General features: G+C 43.1%; 2 protein-coding genes across 4 annotated transcripts in view; one reads left to right on the plus strand and one right to left on the minus strand.

The window, feature by feature from the left end:
• IDE (insulin degrading enzyme) overlaps positions 1 to 18,373 on the minus strand; it is a 195,033-nt gene extending 176,660 nt beyond the window's left edge. The window contains exons 1-2 of one of the 3 annotated variants that reach the window (XM_042909112.1): positions 17,927 to 18,373; positions 6,367 to 6,454 (exon numbers count right to left, since the gene is read on the minus strand). The gene's annotated coding sequence lies outside the window, so the exon portion shown is untranslated. Of the gene's footprint in view, positions 1 to 6,366; positions 6,455 to 6,566; positions 6,693 to 17,775 lie in introns of those variants that run through there. The other 2 variants (XM_042909111.1, XM_042909110.1) reach the window with 2 other exon arrangements.
• A 164-nt stretch (positions 18,374 to 18,537) lies between these two features.
• On the plus strand, positions 18,538 to 24,532 carry HHEX (hematopoietically expressed homeobox). Its single transcript, XM_042908857.1, has 4 exons — positions 18,538 to 19,000; positions 21,147 to 21,325; positions 21,534 to 21,584; positions 23,384 to 24,532. The coding sequence occupies exons 1-4, from the start codon at positions 18,637 to 18,639 to the stop codon at positions 23,600 to 23,602; spliced, it is 813 nt and encodes a 270-aa protein (XP_042764791.1). The 5' UTR covers positions 18,538 to 18,636; the 3' UTR covers positions 23,603 to 24,532.
• Positions 24,533 to 26,050: the final 1,518 nt, after the last annotated feature.

The following is a 26,050-nucleotide window of genomic DNA, read 5'->3' on the forward strand; positions in this document are numbered from 1 at the left end:
CCTGAGAGGGAAAAAAAGGAGAGAGTTTCTTAGGGAAATTAGGCCTTCAAAGACTACGTATACTGGGGAGTTGAGAAAGCCACTCATGTCCAGGCCAACTTACATGCTTAGAGAAGACCCTAAGCTTTCACTGCTGGCTGATCTCCAGGCTCAGCACAAGCAGATAGTGAAAACTAAGGCAGATTTTAAATGGCCTGGCTAAGCACTGAAGGTGTGTTCCAACACAGTCAATCTGTAAAGGCTCGAAGGATTTTTTTTCTTTTCCTTAATTTTTTTTTTTTTACTTCTTGTTTTATTTATTTCTTGGTTACTGGTATTCAAGGAAATCTGTCAGCTTACTATGCAAGCAAAAAGAGACCTCGGAGACTACAGAAGTCAAAGAATCGATAGTCGAGAATAGTTTAGGTAAGTAACAAACGGTTACAGCCACAGCTGTAACAACAACAAAACAAACAAACAAAACAACAACAAACAAAAACCCTGAGGCAAGAAGACTCCCATTTCCAGAGAACCACATTATAATACCAAAAAATTTTTAACAGAAAGCTAAGAAGTATGCAAAGGAACAAAGTATGGGCCATTTACAGAAGAATACAGACCATCCCTTATGAAACACAAACATTGGACTTTAAATGAACTGTCTCAATACACTCATAGAGCTAAAGGAATTCAGGAGGACAATGTCTCAACAAATACAGAATATTAGTAAAGAAACTAAAAAAAAAAGAGCCACACAAGTTTTGAGCAGAAAAGTATTAAAACTGGAATGAAAATACACATACACAAAACACTGGAGGATTCCAATAGCAGATGTGAGGAGGCAGTAGGATGAACCAGTGAACTTGAACCCAGGTTAATTGAAATTTGTCTAATCCAAAATGCAGAAAGAAAAAAGAATGAAGGAAAAACTAAATAAAGCCTAAGAGACCTGTGGAGTGCAATGAATCATACCAACATTTGCAAAAAGGGAGTGCCAGAAGGAGAGGAGGGGAATGGGCAGAAATACTTGCAATAATGCCTGAAAACTTCCCAAATTCGTTGCAACACTTGAATCTGTACATCCAGGAAGCTTAACAAATTCAAACAGGAGAAACTCAAAGAGATTCACAATGAGAGACATTATATATTCAAACTATCCAAAGCTGAATACAGAATCTTGAAAGTATCAAAGTGTATGTCATCTTCAAGGAAATGCAAATCAAAACCACAGAAAGATACCAGTTTACATCCAAAAAGATAGCTATAGTAAAAACAAAAAATAACAAGTATTGGTGAAGATGTTCAATGGGAACCTTCATATATTGCTTGTGGGAATGTAAAATGGTTCAGTCATTGTAGAAAAATGATGGTATCTAAAAAAGTTAAACATAAAATTACTGTATGACCCATAATTCCCTTTCTAGGTACCTATCCAAGAGAAAATAAAAAAATCATCCACTTAAAATACTTGTACATATATGTTCATATCACCACTATCACAATAGTCAAATGTTATAAACAACCTATGTGTCCATCAACATATGAACGGATAAACAAAATGTGGTATATACATACAATGGATTACTACTTGGCCATGGAAATGAATGAAATACTGGTACATGATACTGTGTGAATAAACCTTGAAAATATAGTGAAAGAAGTCAGATGCAGAAGTTCATATATTGTGTGATTATGATTCCTTTTCTACAAAATATGCAGAACAGGTAAGTTCATAGAAACATACTGGTGATTGCCAAGGCTGATTGAGAGGGGAAATGGGAGTGACTAATAAGTATGTAGATTTCTTTTGGGATATTGGAAATATACTGGAACTAGATAGATGTGATGGTTGTGTAATATTGTGAACATATTAAATGCTACTGAGTTATGTACTTTATTTAAAAATTTTCATTTTTTCATGAGACATAATTGGCATATAATAGTTCAATATAATTATTCAATATTTGTATGTATTGAGAAATGAGAACAGTAAGTCTTAAAATGATTCATTGTATGTGATTTTGGCCTAAAAATCCATTCAAAATAGAAGAGGTAATTGAATCATAGTGGCATTAATATTGTAGGTAGAATTAATTAGCAGATGGGAAAAAAAGTTCTTAAATGTTACAATCTATTTTAATTTTGTTTTAATTTTTTTTGTTATACAATACGTACTTTTTAAAAGTAATTTTATTTATTGTTTTTTTTTAATTTTTTTAATTTATTTTTTTTAATGTTTTCATTTATTTTTGAGAGAGAGAGAGAGCATGAGCAGGGGAGGGGCAGAGAGAGAGGGAGACACAGAATCTGAAGCAGGCTCCAGGCTCCGAGCTGTCAGCACACAGCCTGACGTGGGGCTCAAACTCACAGACTGTGAGATCATTACCTGAGCTGAAGTCAGATGCTCAACCGACTAAGCCACCAAGGTGCCCCTTATTTAATTTACATACAAGTTAGTTAGCATATGGTGCAACAATGGTTTCCGGAGTAGATTCCTTAATGCCCCTTACCCATTTAGACTATCCCTCCTCCCACAAGCCCTCCAGCAACTCTCTGTTCTCTATATTTAAGAGTCTTTTATGTTTTGTCCCCCTCCCTGTTTTTATATTATTTTTGCTTCCCTTCCCTATGCTCATCTGTTTTGTATCTTAAAAGTCCTCATATGAGTGAAGTCATGATATTTGTCTTTTGCTGACTAATTTCGCTTAACATAATACCCTCCAGTTCCATCCACATAGTTGCAAATGGCAAGATTTCATTCTTTTTGACTGCTGAATTTGTTTTAATTTTTTTAATGTTTATTTTTGAGGGAGAGACAGAACATGAGTGGGGGAGGGGCAGAGACAGAGGAAGACACAGAACCTGAAGCAGGTTCCAGGCTCAGCTGTTAGCACAGAGCCCAATGCAGGGCTTGAACTTGTGAACCACGAAATCATGACCTGAGCCAAAGTCGGAAGCTTAACTGAATAAGACACCCAGGTGCCTCTGTGATTTTTTTTAAGTTTATTTTGAGAGAGAGAGAGAGAGAGAGAGAGAGAGAGAGAGAGTGAGAGCACATGTGCATGAGTGAGGAAGGGAGGGGCAGAGAGAGGAGAGACAGAAAGAATCCCAAGCAGGCTCTGCATTGCCAGTTAGAAGCTCAGTGCGGGGCTTGAACTCATGAACCGTGAGATCATGACCTGAGCTGAAACCAAGAGTCAGATGCTTAACCAACTGAGCCACACAGGTGCCCCTAAAGGGAGTTTTTAAAAGTGGATGATGGGTTAGAAGAAAATAGCTACACTAGACATAACGAGACAAAAGCACAGAAACAAAAGAAACGGTATGGTGAAAAGATCTAACATACATGTAATTAGAGCCTCCAAAGGAAGAAGAGAGAATGACTCAGGCTCTGTAAATCTCAAGCAGGGTGAATATAAAGTCACACCTAGGTACACCATAGTCAAACAGCTAAAAGCCAACAATAAAGAAACAGTCTTGTAAGTAACTAGAAAAAAAAAAAGACATTACTAGGAAAAACAATTAGGCTGACAGCTGACTTTGCAGTAGAAAGAAAGGAAGCAGACAATGGAATGACAGCTTCAAAGTAATGAATAAAGTAAAGTCAGTGGGAATGGTAGAGTAAGGTCCTCTGAAAACAGTCCTCCATAAAAGCAAGGAGACACTGAGAAAATTTGTCAAGAGAAAAATTTTTTAGAATTCTTGTAATAAACCAAAGGCTTGGAATAATCCAAGGAGCATTTATTTTTTATTTTTTTAAAGGCTATATTTTGGTTAGAATGATGAGCTTTGTGGGACTTTAACTTGACCTATTCTCATCACTCTCCCCAGCTTCTTATTAGCCTTGAAAACCAACAGTCCCACGATCATAGTGAAAACCAGTAGCCTAGTAGCCACTGACTGGCATAGAATAGGTTTGGAGCTTTCTGAAAACACCATTCTCAAATAACTGTCATTATTTGACCTATCTGGCAATTCTCTGGAGACCCCCCCCCCCCCCCCCCCTTCACAGGACTTGTCTTTATTTGACCTGACTCTGACCTTGCTCAGTGAATATAGCCTTTTTCCTGGGGGCATTTGTTGAAAATAAGCAGCAACCATAGTTAACATTGCTCCTGTCTGAGTTAGTGATCTTCCACCTTAAGAAAGTGGGGAGCCTGATGTGGGGCTCACATCCATTACCCTGGGATCATGACCTGAACCTAAATCAAGAGTCGGATACTCCACCAACTGAGCCATGCAGATGCCCTTGGCAATCTGTCTGTTAATTAGCTTATTTAGAATGCTTACATTTAATTTTATTATTGGTCTTAAATATATAATCTTGCTGGTTGTTTTGTTTGTTTCCTCTGTTCTTTGTCCCTTTTTCCTCTTTTTCTGCCTCTTTTAGAATTAATTAAATGTTGTTATGAATCTATTTTATTGCCATTAAACTTCTGTTTAGTTGTTGTCCAAAGGTTTGCAATATACATCTTGAATTAATCAGTTTACTTTCAAAAACATTATACTGATGCAAGTATAGTTTAAGAACCAAACAACAGCATACTTTTAATTATTTCTCATCTTTTCTGGTTGTTTCCATTTTATTTTTATATTTGCAATAGAACTACAACGCATTACTACTATATTTTTTTAAATGAGTGTCATTTATCTTTTAGATAAAAAATAAGAGAAAGAATGTCTTCCTATTTATTTTCATTTTAGCCATTTCCAGAGATCACTTGTTTTTGTAAATCCATTCATTTGTTTACAATGCCATATATATTTCTCTTGCCTAAAGAAATTCCTTGAACATTTCTTATAGTACAGGACTGCTGGTGATGAATTCTGTCAGGTTTTGGTTTCTAAATAATTCTCTGTTCTGTCATTTTTGAAAGATATTTCATTGGGTATAGATTTCTGGGTTGATAGTTATTTTCTTTCAGCGCTTTAAAGATGTCACTCTTTTGTCTTCTGGTTGCAGTTTCTAACAAGAGGGCTGGTAGGTAATTCCTATTTTTGCTTTTCTGCATTTAATGTCTTCTTTCTCTGGATGCCTTCAAAATTTTCTCTAGAATTTTGGCTTTCAGTACTTGTAATGGGGGGAGGGCAGAGAGCTAAGTTGCTGGAGGGCTTTTCTCAATATTTCTGCTCTATTCTCCACTTTCAGCCTTCCCTGTGTGCCTGAGCCATGGAAGAGTCTCTAAGCACATTTTTGCCCTTCTGCCTTGGGAAGGATGCTATGCCTTGATTCCTGGGGTTTGTTGGCTGGGGTGGAGGTTGAGGAGGGTTTTCTGTTGGGCAGGTCCAGCCTTACTTCTAAGCAGGCCCTGTGTCCCATGTCTTAGGGGAGTTGGGCTTTCTCAGTGATCCCGTCCCTCCCTGGGGTCACCAAACTCTGACCATATCTTTGGCCCTTTCTTTGCAGGGAAGAGTGTCGTGCCCCACCCCTAGGAGTGGATGTTTTCTGTTTGTGTTTGTTTTCACCTTTATCTCAATCACAGTGGTCTTTACCTGTTCCCTAGGAGCCAGGATGGTGCTGCCCTTCTCCCTGTGGCTTTTGTCTGTAAGGAAGAAGGGTCTGGGCTCCATGCCTCTCGTGTAGTGAAGGCTCCTCCCTTCCCAGGGCCTGCATCATGGATGTAGGCTGTCTCTGGTCTTCTGCCCAGCCTCCAGACTCTCTTGAGCACCTGGTAAAGTCTGTGAAGACCCGGCTAGTGGGTGCAAATTCCCACTGTGTCTGCACTTCCTAGAGATTCTATACTTTCTTGTTGGCTCATATTAAGCCTTTGGCAACTTGTTTAAACTTTTAGCTGACTTCTTCTTACATGTTTACATGGTATCTGGTGTCTCCTCCTCACAGGCTTTACCACAGGTCAGCTACTGCTCATCCCTGTCTCTCCTTAGGAAGTCCTGTCTTTCCTGAGAGAACTCAGCTGCCCTGAGACCTTAGCTCTCTGATGTGCTCAAGAAAAGTTGTGTAGTTTATCTCATTTTTTCTTTGACAGATTTCTATGTCTTAGGTGGGAGCAGAATCTGTGTAATCTCGCATTGACATTGTCCAACGTGTCAGACAAATAGTGGACTGAGTTCAAGAGAGATTTCCTTTTCAAAAAAAAAATTTTTTTTAACGTTTATTTATTTTTGAGACAGAGAGAGACAGAGCACGAACGGGGGAGGGTCAGAGAGAGGGAGACACAGAATCTGAAACAGGCTCCAGGCTCTGAGCTGTCAGCACAGAGCCCGAGGGGGGGCTCGAACTCACAGACCGTGAAATCATGACCCGAGCTGAAGGCGGCCACTTAACCGACTGAGCCACCCAGGTGCCCCGAGATCTCCTTTTCAAATGTGTGCTTATTTTGTTCCTATTCTATTCTTATTAAACAAAATTGTTGTATGTTTACTTACCATTTCTTTTTGCCCCTTGGCAGCCAAAAGTCTTTTCTAGTCTTTCTGGTCGCCTTCTATGCCTTCAAGATACTTCCCCAATGTGAACCTGAAGAGACCGAGGAAAATAAGAATTTAATCTGATATCTCCTTAGGTTTAACCTGACCCCCTTATTCAAAAGCTTTTGTTTTGAAGGAAATTTAAAACCTTGTTGCCATACCTAGGCTTGGCATATTGTCTGATGAAGTAAGTGACTTTTGGTCAGCAGGAGTATCCGTAGCAGATGTCCCTTGGGACATTTTCTCCCAAAGAGGAAGAGAAAGAAGAGAAAAACATGAAAACACTTCATAGATATTCTATTAAAAATATTATTTTAAATGTCTTTTGTTGGGGCGCCTGGGTGCCTCAGTTGGTTAAGCATCCGACTTCAGCTCAGGTCATGATCTCACAGTTCATGGGTTCGAGCCCCACGTCGGGCTCTGTGCTGACAGCTCAGAGGCTGGAACCTACTTCAGATTTTGTCTCCCTCTCTGCCCCTCCCCTGTTCACACTCTGTCTCTTCTCAAGAATAAATAAACATTGGGGCGCCTGGGTGGCTCAGTCGGTTAAGCGGCCGACTTCGGCTCAGGTCGCGATCTCACGGTCCGTGAGTTCAAGCCCCGCATCGGGCTCTGTGCTGATGGCTCAGAGCCTGGAGCCTGCTTCCGATTCTGTGTCTCCCTCTCTCTCTGACCCTCCCCCGTTCATGCTCTGTCTCTCTCTGTCTCAAAAATAAATAAACGTTAAAAAAAATAAAAAAAAAAAGAATAAATAAACATTAAAGAAAAATTTTAAATGTCTTTTGTTATTTTCTCACTGAATTATATATCACTTGGTTGGATAACTCAAAACTAGGATAGTGAAAACAAAAGCTACCCTTTTAGAATCACCCTGATTTTTCTTTTTATCAATGGGAATTGAATCGATAAGCCTAATAATCTTTTCCTGAATTTTTGGTAACGACAAATAATAAGCCTATTTCCTATCCTTTATGTAAGAAGTGCCTATGACTTATTTTAAAATAAAATATTGATAATTAAACTATAATTGAAATATTTGAAATATATGGAGCTTGAAATAACAGTGCAATTATTGGGGCGCCTGGGTGGCTCAGTTGGTTAAGCATCTGATTCTTGATTTTGGCTCAGGTCATGATCTCAGAGTTCGTGAGATCGAGCTCCACGTGAGACTCAGTGCTGACAGCCCGGAGCCTGCTTGGCATTCTCTCTCCTCTCTCTTTGTCCCCCACTCAAATAAATACACTTTAAAAAAAAATAGTACTCGTATACATTACCATTGCTTATCACAGAAAATTCTTGTTTAAGAATCATATCTGAGGGGGGGCACCTGGGTGGCTCAGTCAGTTAAGTGTCTGACTTCAGCTCAGATCATGATCTCATGGTTCATCAGTTTGAGCCCCACATTGGGCTCCGAACTGATGGTGCAGAGTCTGCTTAGGATTCTCTCTCCCTCTCTCTCTGCCTCTTCAGCACTTGCTCTGTCTGTCTGTCTTTCTCTCTCAAAATAAGTAAATCAACTTAAAAAAAAAGGAAAAAAAAAGAACCGTATCTGAGGGGTGCCTAGGTGGCTCAGTCCGTTAAGCCTCCAACTCTTGATTTCACCTCAGGTCATGATCTCATGTGAGATGGAGCTCCACGTCGGGCTCTGTGCTGACAGGGCAGAGCCTGCTTGGGGTTCTCTTTCCCTCCCTCTCTGCCCCTCCCCTGCTTGTTCTCTCTCTCTATCAAAATAAATAATCATTACAAAAAAAGAATCATATCTGAGATTAAATCCTTGCTTTGTTTATTAGCTCTGTGCCTTTGTACAAATTGTTTACCTTCTCTAAGCCTACTTCTCATCTATAAAATGGAGCTATTATCTATCTGCTGGACTATCAAAATGTAGCAAAAGCGTTCTAGACTTTCAGCCTTGGAGGTATAATAAGGTAGAAAACAATGAGAGGATACTCATTTTGTGGCTGGCCTTCTATCGCCTCCACGTGAGCCACCCAGGTGCCCCCCCTCAGATATGATTCTTAAACAAGAATTTTCTGTGATAAGCAATGGTAATGTATACGAGTACTATTTTTTTTTAAAGTGTATTTATTTGAGTGGGGGACAAAGAGAGAGGAGAGAGAATGCCAAGCAGGCTCCGGGCTGTCAGCACTGAGTCTCACGTGGAGCTCGATCTCACGAGCTCAATGATTCTTTTCCACAATCATTGCTCCCAAGACCATGAAAGAGAAGGGTGCCAAACTATGGCTCAGTGCCACGAGCCACCGTGCATAGAAGATGCTGCTTTTCATTCTGACTCCTGTCATTTCACAGCTACTGCCACCACAGAAACTCCATAGCAATTGCTATGATTCCTGCTCTTATCCTCATTCCCTCTGAAAATGGTTTTTCCTTGTTTTCTATTTTTTTAATTTTTTAAAGTTTTTAATTTTAATTCCAGTATAGTTAACATACAGTGCTATATTAGTTTCAGGTGTACAATATAGTGATTCAACAATTCTATTCATTACTCTGTGCTCATCATAAGTGTACTCTTTAATCCTCATCACCTCCCCCCCCCCCCCCACCTCCCCTCTGGTAACCATCAGTTTGTTCTCTATAATTAAAAGTCTGTTTCTTGGGGCACTTTGGGTGGCTCAATCGGTTGAGCCTCTGACTCACGATTTCTGCTTAGGTCATGATCTCATGGTCATGGGATAGAGCCCCACATCGGGCTTGGCCCTGGACGTGGAGCCTGCTTAGGATTCTCTCTTCCTTTCCCTCTGCCCCTCCCCAGTTCATGCTTTCTCTCTCTCTTTTCAAAAAGTCTATTTCTTGGTTTATCTCTCTCTTTTTATTCCCCTTTGCTCATTTGTTTGGTTTCTTTTTTTTTATTAAAATTAAAAAAAATGTTTTATTTGTTTTTGAGATAGAGCTTGAGCAGGGGAGGGGCAGAGAGCGGGGGACAGAGAATCCAAAGCAGGCTCTGTGCTGACAGCAGAGAGCCCAATGTGGGGCTCAAACTCATAAACCACGAGATCATGACCTAAGCCAGAGTCAGATGCCCAACCAACTGAGCCACTCAGATGCCCCGACTTCTGCCCATTTTTAAATTGGATTACTTAGTTTTTGGGTGTTGAGTTTTATAAGTTCTTTATATATTTTGGATACTAAATCTTTACCAGATACATCATTTTACAAATACCTTCACTCAGGGGCACCTGGGTGGCTCAGTTGGTTACACACCTGACTCTTGGTTTTGGCTCAGGTCATGATCTTATGGTTTGTGACATCAAGCTCCATGTTGGGCTCTGTACTGGCAACATGGAGCTTGCTTGTGATTCTCTCTCTCCTTTTCTCTCCTCCTCCCCCTGCTCTCACACACCTGTGTGCACTCTCAAAATAAATAAATAAACATTTAAAAAACATATCTTCAGCCATTCCATAAGTTGCTTTTTAGTTTTGTTATTGCCTTTGCTGTGCAGAAGCTTTTGTAGTCCCAAAAGTTTATTTTTGTTTTTGTCTGATTGCTGTGGCTAGGACTTCCATTACTGCATTGGATAAAAGTGGTGAGAGTGAACATCTTTGTCTTGTTCCTAATCTTAGGGGAAATGCTCTCAGTTTTTCCCCATTGAGGATGATGTTAGCTGTGGGTTTTTCATATAAGGCTTTTATTATGTTGAGGTATGTTTCCTCTAAGCCTACTTTGTTGAGAATTTTTGTCATGAATGGATGTTGTTCTTTGTCAAATGCTTTTTTTACATCTATTGAAATGATCATATGATTCTTATCCTTTTTCTTTTTGAAGTGATGTATCCTGTTGATATGCGAATATTGAACCATGTTTGCAATATATTACAATAAATTGTACTTGATCATGGTGAATGATATTTTAAATGTATTGTTGAATTTGGTTTGCTGGTATTTTGTTGAGGATTTTTGCATCTATGTTCATCAGGGATGTTTGTGTCTGGCTTCTTTCACATAGCAAAGTGTTTGCAAAGAAACAAAATAAAAAATAAACAAGTAGGACTACATCAAACTAAAAAGCAAAATAAATTATTAACAAAGTGAAAGCACACTTTGTGGAATGGGAAAAGTATGTTTGCAAATCATATATCTGATTAGGGTTAATATCAAAAACATAGAAAGAATTCCTACAATTCAATAACGAAACAAATAACCCACTTTAAAAATGAGCAGAGATCCTGAAAAGACATTTCTACAAAGAAGATACATGAAAGGATAACAGTGCATGAGGGGTGCCTGGGTGGCTTAGTTGGTTAAGTGTTTGACTTTTTTTTTTTAATGTTTTTTTATTTTTGAGAGATAGAGAGACAGAGCATGAGAAGGGGAGGGGCAGAGAGAGAGGAGACAGAGTCCAAATCAGGCTCCAGGCTCTGAACTTTCAGCACAGACCCCCAACGTGGGGCTCGAGCCCATGAACCATGAGATCATCACCTGAGCTGAAGTCAGATGCTTAACCAACTGAGCCCCCCAGACACCCCAGTAAGTGTCTGACTCTTGATTTCAGCTCAGGTCATGATCTTGCAGATCATTAGTTCAAGCCCTGAGTCCAGTTCTGCTGTGACAGCCTGTAACCTGTTTGAGATTCTCTCCCTCTCTCTACCCCTCTTCCACACACTCTCTCTCTCAAAATAAATAAATAAACTTAAAAAAAAAAAACCTCAAAAACCAGTACAGGAGAAGGTGCTCAACATCATTAGTCATTAGGAGAATGCAAATTAAAACCACAGTGGGATTATCACCTCATGCCTGTTAGAATGACCATCATAAAAAAGAGAAGAGACAACAAATGTTGGCATAAATATGGAGAAAAGGGAACCCTTGTGCACTATTGGTGGGAATGCAGATTGGTGCAGCTACTATGGAAAACAGTATGAAGGATCCTTAAAAAATTTAAAATAGGGGGCGCCTGGGTGGCTCAGTCGGTTAAGCGTCCGACTTCGGCTCAGGTCACGATCTCGCGGTCAGTGAGTTCGAGCCCTGCGTCGGGCTCTGGGCTGATGGCTCAGAGCCTGGAGCCTGCTTCCGATTCTGTGTCTCCCTCTCTCTCTGACCCTCCCCCGTTCATGCTCTATCTCTCTCTGTCTCAAAAATAAATAAACTTAAAAAAAAAAATTATTAAAAAAAAAAAATTTAAAATAGAACTACCATATGATCCAGCAATTCCACTTCTGGGATATATCCAAAGATAACAAAAACCCTAACCGAAAAAGATTGTCTGCACCCTCATGATGTTCCTAGCAGCATTATTTACAATAGCCAAGACATGGAAACAACTTAAGTGTCCATCAATGGATGAATATATAAATATATGGAATATTATGCAGCTGCCAAAAAAAAAATAAGGAAATCGAGAGGCGCCTGAGTGGCTCAGTTGATTAAGCCTCCGACTTTGGCTCAGGTCATGATCTCGCAGTTCATGGGTTCGAGCCCTGCACCAGGCTCTGTGCTGACAGTTCAGAGCCTGGAGCCTGCTTCAGATTCTGTGTCTCCCTCTCTCTCTGCCCCTCCCCTGCTTGTGCTCTCTCTCTGTCTCTCAAAAATAAACAAATGTTAAAAAAAAAAAAGGAAATCGTAGTTTTGTGACAAGATGAGTGGACCTTGGAGGCATTATGCTAAGTGAAATAAGTCTGACAAGGAAAGAGAAATATTGCATGATCCCACTTACATGTTGAATCTAAACAAAAAAACCCCAAAAACAACTCTAAGAAAAAGAGATCAGACTTGTGTCTATCAGACGTAGGGGGTGGGGGGAGAGGGAATTGGAGGAAGATGTTTAAAAGGTACAAAATCCTACTTATAAGATAAATAAGTACTCGCTGGAACTAGAGTGTATAATGCTAAGAGAAATTAGTCAGAGAAAGACAAATATCATATGGCTTCACTCATATGAGGAATTTAAGATACAAAACAGATGAACATAAGGGAAGGGAAGCAAAAATAATATAAAACAAGGGAGGGGGACAAAACATAAGAGACTCTTAAATACAGAGAACAAACGGAGGATTGCTGGAGGGGTTTTCGGTGGGGGGATTAGCTCAGTGGGCGAGGGGCATTAAGGAGGGCACTTGTTGCGATGAGCAGTGGGTATTATATGTAGGGGATGAATCACTGGATTCTACTCCTGAAATCATTATTGCACTATATGCTAACCAACTTGCATGTAAATTAAAAAATAAAATAAATAGGTGCTAGGAATGCAATGTACATCATGATGACTATAGCTAACAATACTGTATGATATAGCAAGTCGTTAAGGGGGTAAATCTTAAGAGTTTTCATCACAAGGGGAATATTTTCTTCTTTTCTTTTTATTGTACCTATATGAGAAGATTGATGTTCCCTGAACCTATTGTGGTAACCATTTCACAATATATGTTTATCAAAACATCATGCTATATGTCTTAAACTTATACAATTGATGTATGTCAACCATTTCTCAATAACACTGGTAAAAATATCAGTTAATAAAGTCGCATGACAGGGAAAAGTGTTTACAAAGGTCATCCGTGTTGCAGCATGTATCCCTAGTACTTCATTCATTTTTATTGCCAAATATTATTCCATTGCTAGGATGCACCATGTTTTATTTACCCATTCGTAGGTTGATGGACATTTGGGTTGTTTCCACTTTTTGGGTATTATAATCCCGCTATGAACATTTGTGTACAAGTTTTTGTGCAGACATATATTTTCATTTCTTGGGTATGTGTCTAGGAGTGGAATCACTGGATCATACGGTAACTTTATTTTTAAACTTTTTTTTTGGGTGGCTCTTGGTTTCAGCTCAGGTTGTGATACCAGGGTCCTGGGATTGAGCATTACATGGAGCTCTGCACTGAGCATGGAGCCTGCTTAGGATTCTCCCCCTCTCTCTCTCTCTCTCTCTCACAAAAGAAGAAATAATAAAAGATTTATAAACTTTTCAGACACTGTCAGATTGTTTTCCAAAGGAGCTGCTTCATTTTACATTTCCCCTAGCAATGTCTGAGGATTCTGCATCTCCACAACCTTGCCAACATTTGCTATTTTTTGATTAAAAAAAAAATTATTATAGCTACCCTGATGGGTATGAAGTAGTACCTTATTGTGGTTTTGATTTGTATATCCCTGATAAGTACTGACATAGAATAGTTTTTCATGTGCTTATTGGCCATTTGTATATCTTCTTTGGAGAAATGTCTATTCAGATCTTTTGCATTTAAAAAAACGGGTTTATCTTTTTATTATTTTATTATTGAGTGCTTCATCACTTTTTTAACTGAGCAAATAAACAGCATAAGCTTCATCAAACCATTCTTGATCAGTACATCCACATTACAGTGCTAAGGACGGTATAATATGTGAAATATAGACATCACTGGGTCGATATCATGGTGATTACTGCCCATGTGTTCCAGAGCTCTGATCCCATCCATGATGCAGATGAGACATTTGTATCTAATCACATTAGTATTCTGCAAGTTAGTAAAGCCTTAAAACACTAAGTAATTAGATTTTGTCAAGTTTTTAGTATATGTGCTGCCGAAGCGAGCACGGTCAAGTTTTAATTAAATGTAATAATACAATGATTTGATATGTGATTTAATAAATGATTTAGTCATCCCAGCACTTGAAGGTAATAAAACTTTCAGTGTAAGTAAAAATAGAACCAAATTGTGGCTCAGTCAGTTATGCATCCGACTCTTGATTTCGGCTCAGGTCATAATCTCACAGTTTATGGGATCGAGCCCCATGGTTGGGTTCCATGCTGATAGCAGGGAATCTGCTGGAGATCCTCTCACTCCCTCTCTCTCAGTTCTTCCCCCCCACCCCCAAATAAATAAAAAAACTTAAAAAGGGGACCAAATTGCTATCATAAAATCCATAGATGCTTTCAAGCTGTAGCTAATTTGAAGTTTGACCTCTATGTGTAATAATTGAAAATAAGTTGCACTTGCTTATTTGTAAAGTTTATTTCTCTTAATTCACTTACTAAATATCTTTTAAAAACAAAAGAAGTTGGAAAAAAGAATTACCTAGGTTTTTACTAGATAAATTAGAGGTGAGACCCACCTTCCCTTCCTACAAAGTTTGGTCTCTTTTATAATAGCAGTGACTAAAATAAATGGTGCCAAATTTTTGGAGAGGGTCTTGTTTAATTCAGAATATAATTAAAATCTCATGTAGCTTTATTGGTTTTAGTATCCAGCAGAGAAAAAATATTGAAACTCCAAGAGATTTTGAATTAAATAGCTATAACAGTTTTGTTTTATTAGTTCTGACTGTGTGAAAAAAAAATTATAAGGACAACTTCGGAAAAATCTAGTTCTTTTAGAGCCCCAAATGACTTTTAAAACAATAAAACAAACTATAAAACCTACACAAGTGATATTAAAAATTATGTAGTTCAATAAATGTGACATTCACAAATGTGGTTGTAATTTTTTTTTTTTAACCATAGCAAAATGAACATGGATCTGACGACTGGATTTAGAAGAGGTAGTGTTATATAGCTTAACAGAATTAAGTGCTTCAATTTGCTGGTGAGCATTATGTAGCGGAGTTGGAATGTTATATCAATGCCTTTTAAGATCTCCATCTACCTCACAGGGTCTGTGGCTAAATCAAAGAAAGGGATGATGCTTCCTCTTCCTATAGCAGTGATTATTTTCCTAGCATGTTAGTATTTATTTTTGGAAGGTTTGTAGATTTCCATCGTTTTGGCTGGCTGCTATGTCACGCACAGAATAAACTATAAACTCATACAATTTTTGAAGATGGAGAATGACGGCTGGCTAGTGATTTACTGTAAAGGCATTGCATAAATTAGAGTAATCATCTCAATTGCTTGCTGGGTGGAAGGGGCAGGAAAAGAAAAACAAAGACAAGGGAGAAATATGTTGTGAGTAGACAATAATCAGTTACCTGGTTAGTTCTTTGGGGTCCCAATCTTTGAAGACCCAAACATAACTTTTGAAGGCACCCTTGAGCTTCAGCTAATAATTGTCCTTTCTTTGTCCCCAAATCCTGTCTCTGTCCTTGGTACACAGAAGAGCACACTTGCCTGAATTCTCCATCAAGCCATGCGGTGAGAATAATAACTGGGGGAATGGGCACAGCATCCGAACGGACCACAGAGGGACCGATGATTCTCAAACAGCCCTCCATGGATAGTTTCCAGGGGCAACTTGTATGCAGACTTAACAAACAATTTAAATAATTTTTACCTTCAAAAAATGAGACTGCTTTCATTTTTTAACATCTGAAATCATACTTTAAAAAGTTTTATATTGGAAACTTTCAAATCTACAGAGAAGCTGAAACTAGTTCAATGGACATTAGTATAAGCTTCAACTAAATTCACCAATGAAGAACTTTCTACTTTGCTTTATCACCCTGTTTATCTATACGTGTGTGTATGTGCATGTATGTTTTGGGTGTATTGAACTACTTGAAAGTTGCAGATGTCATGACCCTTCACACCTAAATACTTTAGCCTGCCCCTCCCAAGAATAAGGGTATTTTACCCACAATACCAATATCACACATAACACAATAAACATTAATTTACTAATGTCATCTAGTGTACAATTCATTTTCGCTTTTTCCCTATTGCTCCCAAAATGTCTTTTATAGCCTTTTTCCCCCTTTAATCTAGAATCCAATCAATTGGTGTGATACTCTGAGATGTAAAAATCCTCATTCTCCATGATGTTTCACTCCATGGCTCTGGTCCAAAGATATTTCTTTCTTTTAGTTTTATTTATTTACTTTGAGAGATGATACTTCTTTTTTTTTAAGTTCTGTTTATTTGAGAGAGAGCAAGCATGCACATGAGTGGGGGAGAGACAGAGAGGGAGAGAGAGAGAGTCCCAAGCAGGCGCCACACTGTCAGCACCAAGCTTAGAGCTCAAGGTGGGCTTGATCCTCAGCAACTGTGAGGTTGTGACCTGAGCTGAAATCCACAGTGGATCTAACCCACTGGGCCACCCAGGCATCCCTAAAGATGATTCTTTCTTGAATGAATGATTACATGTTTGATTTTATCAAGCTTTTTGTTTTACATTTGTTAGCTGGCATCCTTTCAGCTTTACCATTCACCATCCCTCTCTGAGTATCACTACAGAGAGTGATACTTTGAACTGTTATATTCAATGTGTTATAATCCAAAATGTGTTTTTGATGCTTAAACCACCCCAAATTTGGCCAATGGGAGACTCATCAAGGCGGTCTGTCTCCTTTCTGTGGTTTCTAGCACAAGGTGCCTTGGGCTTACCTTGTACTTTTCCTGCCCCAGACCTAGAATCAGCCATTTCTTCAAGGATCTACTTATTCTGTGAATAGGTCACACATCCACATGGTTCAGTTCTCCCAATATTCCAAGTATATAGCATGTTCTTCCTTCAAATCCACCTCTCTCTTCCTAGACAGCCGATGTTACTAGTTTTTTGTGTATTCTCCCAGAGATAGTTCACATACTAGAGCAAAGGCACAGATAAATATCCTTGCCCTCTCCTAATGTTTTAACTCAAATGATAGCATGTTACGCTCACTGGGTCTGTCTGTGCTTGTAGCTTTTGCCTGTCATCAGATTCTCAAAGTTGCCTATGACTCCACCCCCAAAAGATTAGGAGCCTTTAGGCTAAGTTCCAAATGTTTCAGAAAAGCTCAGGGAAAATGACCAAAGTTTCATTGACCACACTCACATGCTACTCCTTCAACTTGGAATATTCGTCCCTCCCTAGGTTCTTTGACAACTACTCACTTTGCAAACATCACTTCCTTGGAGAACACTCTCCTTCCCTTAACACACCCCCTCCCCCAACTAGGTGATGTCCCTCGGTTGTAAGGTTTCAGATCACTATGTACTTCTCCTTCCTAGCACACACATAAGCCATTGCATTAAAGTTTGTTTCTCGCCTCCGTCAGGACAGAAACTACATCTGTCTTGTTCACTGCTGACACACACTAATTGCTCAACAGAAATGTGCGCAGTGAAACTCGAACTCGGCTCAACCAGACGCCAATCCACTCTTCCTTCGTCTGCCACCTCGCTGTAGTCGGAAAATAGTTCCAAGATGTAAATAAAAAATCTCAACAGAAAAAGCTGGGCAATCTGCATCTCCACGATTAACGGAGGACCTTAGCAGAAACTGCTCACCGCGAGGTGTGACGACCGCAGGAGGGCGTCAATCAAGAAAATGCCCCCTTGCCCCGCAGGCGAGTGGAGCTGCACAGAGCCGAGGCCACAAGGGGTAGAGCCACGGATTCAATAGAAAACACGTGCAAAACTGGAAAGCAGTGCTGCGCGCAGCTGCGACCCCAGGACCCGGGGATAGGGGACACAGAGCAACCCCACTGGATCGGAGAAGACTGCACAAATTCTACCTGGCGCCGTAAGACCCAGGCCTTCCCTTGATTCCTCCCCGAAGCGGCTTCTGCGAGCGTCCTCACGGAAGTGGCTGAGTGCGGGGGCCCACAAATGAAAGGGGCTGGAGCCGCCACGAGCCCGGAGCCCCTGAAGTCTAGTCGTCCTTACCCCAAATAGGACGCAGCTAAGGGCTGGATTTCTGTCCTTGGGGCTGCCCCAGGAATTCAGGGCACTCTCCCAATACGTGCTCCAGAGACACCCCGGGCAACAGCCAGTGCCACCGTTACTCCAGCGAGCGCGCCGACGGGGACAGTACTCTCAGGCCTGCGAAGGCGCGGCTCTGCCAGCGGCCTCTACGCCTGCCAGGCTCGAGTCCAGCTGCTCCGTGCCTGGGACAGGCCCCTGTCACCCTGGGCCCGGTCCTGGACCAGTGCTCCCCGAGTTTCGGCAGAATTGCCTCCCGGCAGGGGCTGGGACCACTTGGGTCCGTGTGTTCCAGGCGCTATTTTCCTCGTGTCTTCCCACGACGGACATGGCCCTGGGCTTCCTTCGAGGGCTTCCCGGACCAGGGTGCCTGGAACCCCGAGCGACGGCGGCGGCCAGCCGGGCACCGGGGCGCAGGGTCCTAAAAGGCTGCAAGCGAGCGCGTCCCGGGGGGCGGGGAGCTCGGCCGGCGGGGGCGGGCCAAGGGTGGGGGCGGGAGGCGGCTCCCGGGGCTCCGCGCCATTGGCCGCAGGGCCGGGCGGCAGGAAGGGGCCAGAGAGCGCGGCCCCACCCCGTGGGCGGCAGAGCCTATCGCCGGGAGCGCGGAGCGCGGATAAATGTAGCGCCGCGGCGCGGGCCGCCAGCTCTCCGAGGGGCCGGAGCGCAGCGGAGCCATGCAGTACCCACACCCCGGGCCGGCGGCGGCGGGTGCCGTGGGGGTGCCGCTGTACGCGCCCACGCCGCTGCTGCAGCCGGCGCACCCGACGCCGTTCTACATCGAGGACATCCTGGGCCGCGGGCCCGCCGCGCCCACCCCCGCCCCCACGCTGCCGTCCCCCAACTCCTCCTTCACCAGCCTCGTGTCCTCCTACCGGACCCCGGTGTACGAGCCCACGCCGATCCACCCCGCCTTCTCGCACCACTCCGCTGCCGCGCTGGCCGCCGCCTACGGATCCAGCGGCTTCGGGGGCCCTCTGTACCCCTTCCCGCGGACGGTGAACGACTACACGCACGCCCTGTTCCGCCACGACCCCCTGGGTAAGGCGGCCCGGGTCATGGCGGGGCCGAGCCGCGGCGGCGGCGAGGAAGGCGCCACCCGGCAGGTGGCAGCGTCCAGGAGGCGGCGGGGGCGGAGTGGGAGGCAATAGAAAGTTGTGGCAAAAGCGATCGAAAAGCGGCTCTCGGGCGCGCGCGGGGACAGGAGGCGCGGGCCCCAGTGGCGCGCGGCCGGGCTGACCGCACCATGACTCAGATTGGTTTTCCTGCACCTTGCAGGCGTCGGGGCGCGCGGGCCCGGGCGAGACCTCTGGCGCTGCCACGGGGGCTTGTGGCCGAAGGCAGTCTTGGGGCGCGTGTGTCGCTCGGGGTGGGGTCCCCTTAGCTGGAGGGACCGGGAAGGGAGTGCCAAGGCGCCCCGGGCGGGCCCTATGGGGCAGGGATAGCTGCCGGGCCCGGGTGGTTACGAGGCTGGACCTGGTTCAACAAGCTTGTGCAGTGAAAGAGCCTGACCCTTTCCGTTCATACAGGAAATCTTGAGTTCTCGATAGGAGTAAATCTGGTTTCAGAAGCTGTTAAGTGTTTTCCTGGCTGCATGAAGCAGACCCTTCCCCCGGAGTAGTGCACGCTGCTGATTATTTTATCGACATCCTCAATACAGACAAATTCAGGAAACACTCGACTTCTGATAGCCGGGATCCGTTTTTCTGATATTGTTCATTTCCTCTGTGTGGGATGTGACTTTATGGCAGCTAAAATAACCAGTTGCTTCCTTTTTTTTTCCCCGAGGCTGTTTTGCACTAGTCTGAAGCCTGACGTAAGCAAAATCTGGAAAAAAAAAAAAAAAACCAAACCAACAATGCCAGCTTTCAGTGTTTGGGGGCAGGCCTGCAGACCCACGGACGGACGGACGGACGGACGGACTGACTGACAGGTCTTTGGAGTAGGAAAGGCAGTGAGGACACCTAGGGCATATGGTATTTTCGGGGCTTGTCCCCGTCAGTGCGCGGCCTAAGAAATAAGCCCACGGTGAGCCGCACTCCGGGTGGCCTTTGGCGTCTTTGGCATCTGAAGCCCAGGGGGAAATAAAGAAAGAGGGGTCCTTGCCTTGGGCCACCAGGGTTTTAAATTTACTCTCAGCTATTGGCAGCTTCTGTAGGGACCCTAGAGACAGACTAGCATTTTCATTAATTAACATTTTAATGACCTCATGTTTATGAAGCGGCATCTAGCACAGCTCTCCACCCTCCTTTCTCATCGTTAGACAGACTTGGAGGGGATTATATTTTAGTTCTTTACTTAAAAAAATATTTTACTGTATTTTTGATTCCAGCCTCGAGGGTTTGGTGCGGGCGGTGACCCCGGCGTGACTGTCTTCGCCTGCTGGGGCCAGAGCGGGACCCTCAGCCGGGCACGGCCTGGGGTGAACGTTTTCACAGAGCGCGCCCTGGGTTTCCTTGGGTTACTGCTGGGACCGCGCAGGAGGAAGCAAAGGGTTTTTCGAGATAGACCAACAGGAAACACATTGACGGAAATGTTGCCATAGCCCACGGGGTAGCTTTAACTGGCCGCCCCCGCCGCCGGGTGTGAAATCAGAGGAGGCCGCTGCGCCCTGGAGCTAGGATTGGGAGCTCCAGGAACGGCCTAGAGTGGCGCCTGGCCCGAGGGCTTCCCAAGCAGGCTCCTGCCCGCGGCCCCGGGCCGGAACGCCTTGGGTAGTGTAACAGCCCGGTTCCTTCCCAACACAGACAGACTCTGGGTATTTGGAAAGTGCGGCTCACCAAGTGAGAGGGCCTAGAAGTGAGAAGAGTTGTGTATAAATTCGAGAGCGACTCGTTCAAGAGGGTTTATTTTTAAGCCCAATTTATAGTGGGTGTTCTTTTGGGGGTCAAAAGATTTGTGCTTGAATCCAGCTATGGGTGTGATGGCCGTTTGTGTCTGTGAGTGTACAAGGGTCGTCTGCATGCATATACAGCGTATGTGTGTGTGACTTTGCGTGTTTCTGTCTCTGGGTATGTATGTGTCTTGGTGGGCACGTATTGGGTCCTTGGGTGGGTGGGCATATGTGAACATGTCTGGTTGAGTGTCCTCCTGCGTCCCCTCCTCCCCTTTGTCACTCCCAGGGCCTGGCCACTCCAGGGCTGTCACCCACTAACCCTAGGCTCTCTGGCTCTCTCGCTTCCCCTAGGCAAACCTCTGCTCTGGAGCCCTTTCTTGCAGAGGCCTCTGCATAAAAGGAAAGGTGGCCAGGTGAGGTTCTCCAACGACCAGACCATCGAGTTGGAGAAGAAGTTTGAGACCCAGAAATACCTCTCTCCGCCGGAGAGGAAGCGTCTGGCCAAGATGCTGCAGCTCAGCGAGAGACAGGTGAGCGCGCCTGTGGGCTCGGGGCCGATTCCTGGTCCGGGGGTCGCGGGCGGAAGACAGACTTCGAGCCACCTTGCGCTCTGGCGGGTCTCATCGCGCTATCTAACGCCAGGAGCGCTGATCTGCTCGACAGCCGAGGATCAGCTTCTCCATTACCCCCCCAGGCGCCTTGGGTTCGTGGCAAGTTTTCTTTCTGTCTTTCCTGTAGGTCAAAACCTGGTTCCAGAATCGTCGCGCTAAATGGAGAAGACTAAAACAGGTATCGACATGGTTGTGTTTCTATGGAAATAAATATTTTTATCATGTTATCTCAATGCGAAGCCTGTTATGGGTTGTATGCAAAAGTCATTTGAGAGACTATTTAACCTCTTCACCTTGATTAAAAAGGCAAATAGTCTTGCTGAAATTCAGGATGAGTTGCTCAGGTGGCAGTAATGCTAAAAGCACCTAATGCAGTTCCTATATCAATTATGCTGGGTTTTCACACACTGGCTAGTAAAACTCCGGGCTAATTGTTTTATAAACCCCATATGTTGTTTATCTAATTAACGCAGGAAAGATAAAGTAATTGACAGTAAATGACTTAAGCAGTTATCTTTGGGAGAAAATTGTTTCTTTTATTTACACAGCCATAATAAAACCAGGCAGAGCTCAAGGGTAAATATAAGGAAATAAACACCTTTCAGTCTTGTTTGCACTGTTTTTAGAAGAATTAAATATCAAAGAGTTTAAAATTATTTCCCACCTAATGCCAGCTCTTAAAATGAATATAAGACATGTAAGAGAATATACAAGCTGAAACTTACTAACAGTCTTTTTTCCAATGACCTTGTTACGCAATATGCGATAAAAAGTAAAGGCTAATTCAGTTTTTGAAAAACCTCTACTGACTTAAAGCTAAAGATTTGTTTTTGATGTTCTAATCTGCAGGTCTTCTCCATAGTTATCTGACAATTGCTGTATTGTTCATTTGTCAGTGTATGTACAGTTTAGAATAAATAAAATATTTTTGAAATAAGTAATACGAGTGGGGAAATTGAAAGCAGTGTGCATTTTTAAATTTAGCAGTCATAACTTTTTCATTAAAAATCAGATGGTGTCACAACACTTTGAAACAGAAAATATCCCATAATTTCATTATTCTAACATGATTTAAAAATTTGCAGATTCCCTCTCAATCTCTGACCCTGTGCATCTATTTGTTACTTAGTTGCAAGCCTGGTGAATATATTATTCTATAGTCTTGCTTAAAAAAAACCATAGCAATATATCATAATATTTCTTTGTAGTGTTTATGTCTATTTTAGACAAACAGTATTAAGAATTCACTCACTTATTTGGTTCTTGGTCAAAGATTTGACTGCAGTTTACCAGGAATTTTTAAAATAGCGGTTCCTATGTAATATGTGGGAATATATATTCCAGAAATTTTCTCCAGGTTTTAAGTAAATTGCAGTGAATTGTCTCCCTTTGCAGTTGGCAACATTCTTTCAGTTTTGCATTTTTACCTTTGCCATGATTTTGTACGTTGCTCCGTATCATTTATAAGTTTATAAATTTAGTCCAGAAAATGGAGGAAAAAGGATTCAATCTAATGATTTTGAAACTTTCTCCTGAATTCACTACATAGCATTCATAGTTTTTAAATGGCTGAAAGACCCTGTTAATTGGCAAGGTTTAAAAATACTTGAAGAATGAAGATAGTGTGTATCTGTAGTAATCTGATTTCCCTTCTCCCTTAAACTCTTAGAACCTTGAGACCATGAGTCCGGGCTGGAGCTAAGTGTTCATTTGACACAACCCATTTAGTTGTATTTGTGACTGCTTGTTCTTTTCTCACAAGAGCATGATCTTTCTCTGATGTGACAGGCACTTTTATTCTAAAGTGAGACAGAAGCACAAATAATGTGTTTTCTGAATAAAAAGATTATAGCTGAAAGCAAGAGATAAACTAAAAATTTTAAAGACGATAAAGAATGAAAACACATTCTGATCTGCGTCTCTTATGCCTCCATATTTCACGAGCCTACCAATTTCACTTTCATTCCTTTCATCCAGGAAAACCCTCAAAGCAATAAAAAAGAAGAACTGGAAAGTTTGGACAATCCTTGTGACCAAAGGCAAGACTTGACCAGTGAGCAGAATAAAGGTGTTCTAGATAGCTCTCAGTGTTCGCCCTCCCCTGCCTCCCAGGAAGACCTTGAGTCAGAGATTTCAGAGGATTCTGATCAGGAAGTGGACATTGAGGGCGATAAAGGCTATTTTAATGCTGGATGATGACCGTAGACATTGGCATGTTCGGAAAACTGGATTTGGGAATAACATTTGCTACAGAGAATCTCCATAGGCGATACTGGAAAACTCTGAGAAAGGGAATCAATTTTCTGGTATTCTGGAAACCTAAAATATTTGGTGCACTGGCTAAACAGCAAACTTACACTGAAACCTTAATTTTGACGTAAATGGTTTATATACTGATTTTAGGTTGAATGATGAAGGGACTCTTCACTGCTTAGATTCACCCCCTTTTTAAAAAGGAAATTGTTTTTTCTATTTATAAAAAGTAATTTTTGAATTTTTTGTTAAATTTTTAAGTTATAACTTTAAAGATTTTAATAAGATCTTCTTGAATGACGTTTCTACAATCTGTATCTACATCCTACTTAATGGAAAAGCAGAAGGGCATCCCAGATCCAGAGGTATGCCCTGGAAAAGGGGTCCACATTTCAGGCAGCTTTGGAATATTTTTAAAGGAAGTGTTCTTTACTTTTATATTACATTCTTATACTGCTGCCTTAAATCCAAAGTGATCTCAGAGCTTCTGTCTCTGAGATGTGTGTGTTCTTTTTGTCAAAGAGAAATAGTTGATAAGAATCTTAAATGCTTGTTTTGCACTGTCACTAAGTACCTATATGACCAAGGTGTTAAAGGAATAGTACAGTACAAATCAAGCAGACAAACTGACTCGTCGGTGACTAAAATTAATCACAGACGAACTAGAAGTAGCAAGTTGATTAACTGTAAGTAGACTGTAGATATTGTGTTTTATATCAAACAGTGTTTATAATGTGTGTATATATAATTTTTTCGCTGTAAAAAAAAAAGGCCAAAACGGTGGTGGTGGTGTTGTTGTTGTTTTTTTTAAATGAGTAACTTGTGTATAAAATAAACCCATCGGTGGGACGACTGATCTAGTCGGACCTCTCTTACTTCCAGGGAAACAAACGCAAGCGCCTCGCGGGGCTGGGCGCGGGGCTGCGCGAGGCAGCGGGTGGGTGGGCTCCTGGAAACAGATTTGGGCCTTTCCCCAAGGAAGGGGGAGGGCGGGGGGAGGGGCTCGGTGTGCGTGCGTCGCCGCAGGGGGAGGCTCCCGCCCGCGGACCCCCCGAGCGCTGCAGGTGGGAAACCCCGGCGTGCCGGTTGGCGGGAAGAGCGAGGGCCGAGGTCGGCCGCGCGGCTGAGCGCGGGGCCGCCGAACCCCATTGATTCGCCTCGGCTCCCAGCCTGGCCCGGGCCACCGTCCTTGACCCGCGTGAGTCAACACTGCGTCATCCCGAGGCGGCCGAGCCGGGGTAAGGGGGGTCCGCGGAGGGGGAGGGAGGGCCTGGCGGGCAAGAGCAGGGAGGTAGTTTGCGCCGAGACTTCGGGTCTCAAGCTTCAGCGAGCTTCAGAAGCGCCTGCAGACTTCTTGATACTCATTGCCGGCCCGTCGTTGACAGAGTTTCTAATTTGGCAGGTCTGGGTGGGAGCGGGATTTGCACTTCAACAAGGGCTCAGGTGGTGTCAAAGCTGTTGGTCGGAGTCCCTGAGTTTTGAGAACCACTGTTCCAAGGTGTAGAAGCAGGTGGGGCCCTTATACCTATACCCCCTCACTCCTTTCTCACTTGCTTCCCTTCCAGTAACTTCTGTCGGGGTGAGAGCAGAAGGTGGGGATGGCTGAGAGGGAGGAAGGAGAAAGAAGGGCCTTGTCTAGGCCGGTGGGAGCAAGAGGCTAATGGCTGAGGGGAGGCCAAAGGGCCGAGGAATGGGTACTGTGAGATGGGGGAATGGAAGCGCCCAGGTAAGGGTGGGTGTGGGGCTGAGAGGAAGGGTGGCCTGAGGTTTCTGACTAGCCCGGGGATTGCATACAGTTGCTTGCCTACCTGAGCCATCAGGTCTCTGACATTCCAGGAAAATGATGAGAGGCCTGTTGGGGGAGAGGCCCAGAAACCTCTTCCTTCTAGCCTGGGCCTTCATGGAGGCCTCTAGTTGTTTGTGGAGTTGGGTGCCTCCTGAGGGCTCCTGAAGGAATGACTCCACCCCTGGCATGGCTGACCAGGGCTCTGGTTCCCTAGACATGAGCACTCAGGTGAAGACAGAGTGAAAAGGTCATTGCTTTTAGCGAGTTGTCACATTCTCCCTCCTTAGATTTCAGGAAGGCTCCTGGAATTGCCTGTGAATTTACATTTCTGAGAAAATTAGTACCAGTTCCTTAAGCAGAGAGGTGTGAATTGGCCTGGAAATTTAATAATTTGGGTTGGAATTTTAGTTCTTGGCCTCAGTTCTCTCATCTGTGGAATGAAGATGGTCTAATTGATCCACGTGATCCTTTCCAACCCCCCAGTTACCAACTCACTTCAAGCTCTTTATTGTTCCCCCTGTTCTCTGTGTCTTCTCAATGTTGGGGTCCAAAGTTGACCTCTAATTGGAGGGTCTCCCTTCCCATCAGCTGCAGGCTCCCAACTC

The sequence above is a fragment of the Panthera leo genome, chromosome D2 (assembly GCF_018350215.1).
Source record: "Panthera leo isolate Ple1 chromosome D2, P.leo_Ple1_pat1.1, whole genome shotgun sequence".
NCBI lineage: Eukaryota > Metazoa > Chordata > Mammalia > Carnivora > Felidae > Panthera > Panthera leo.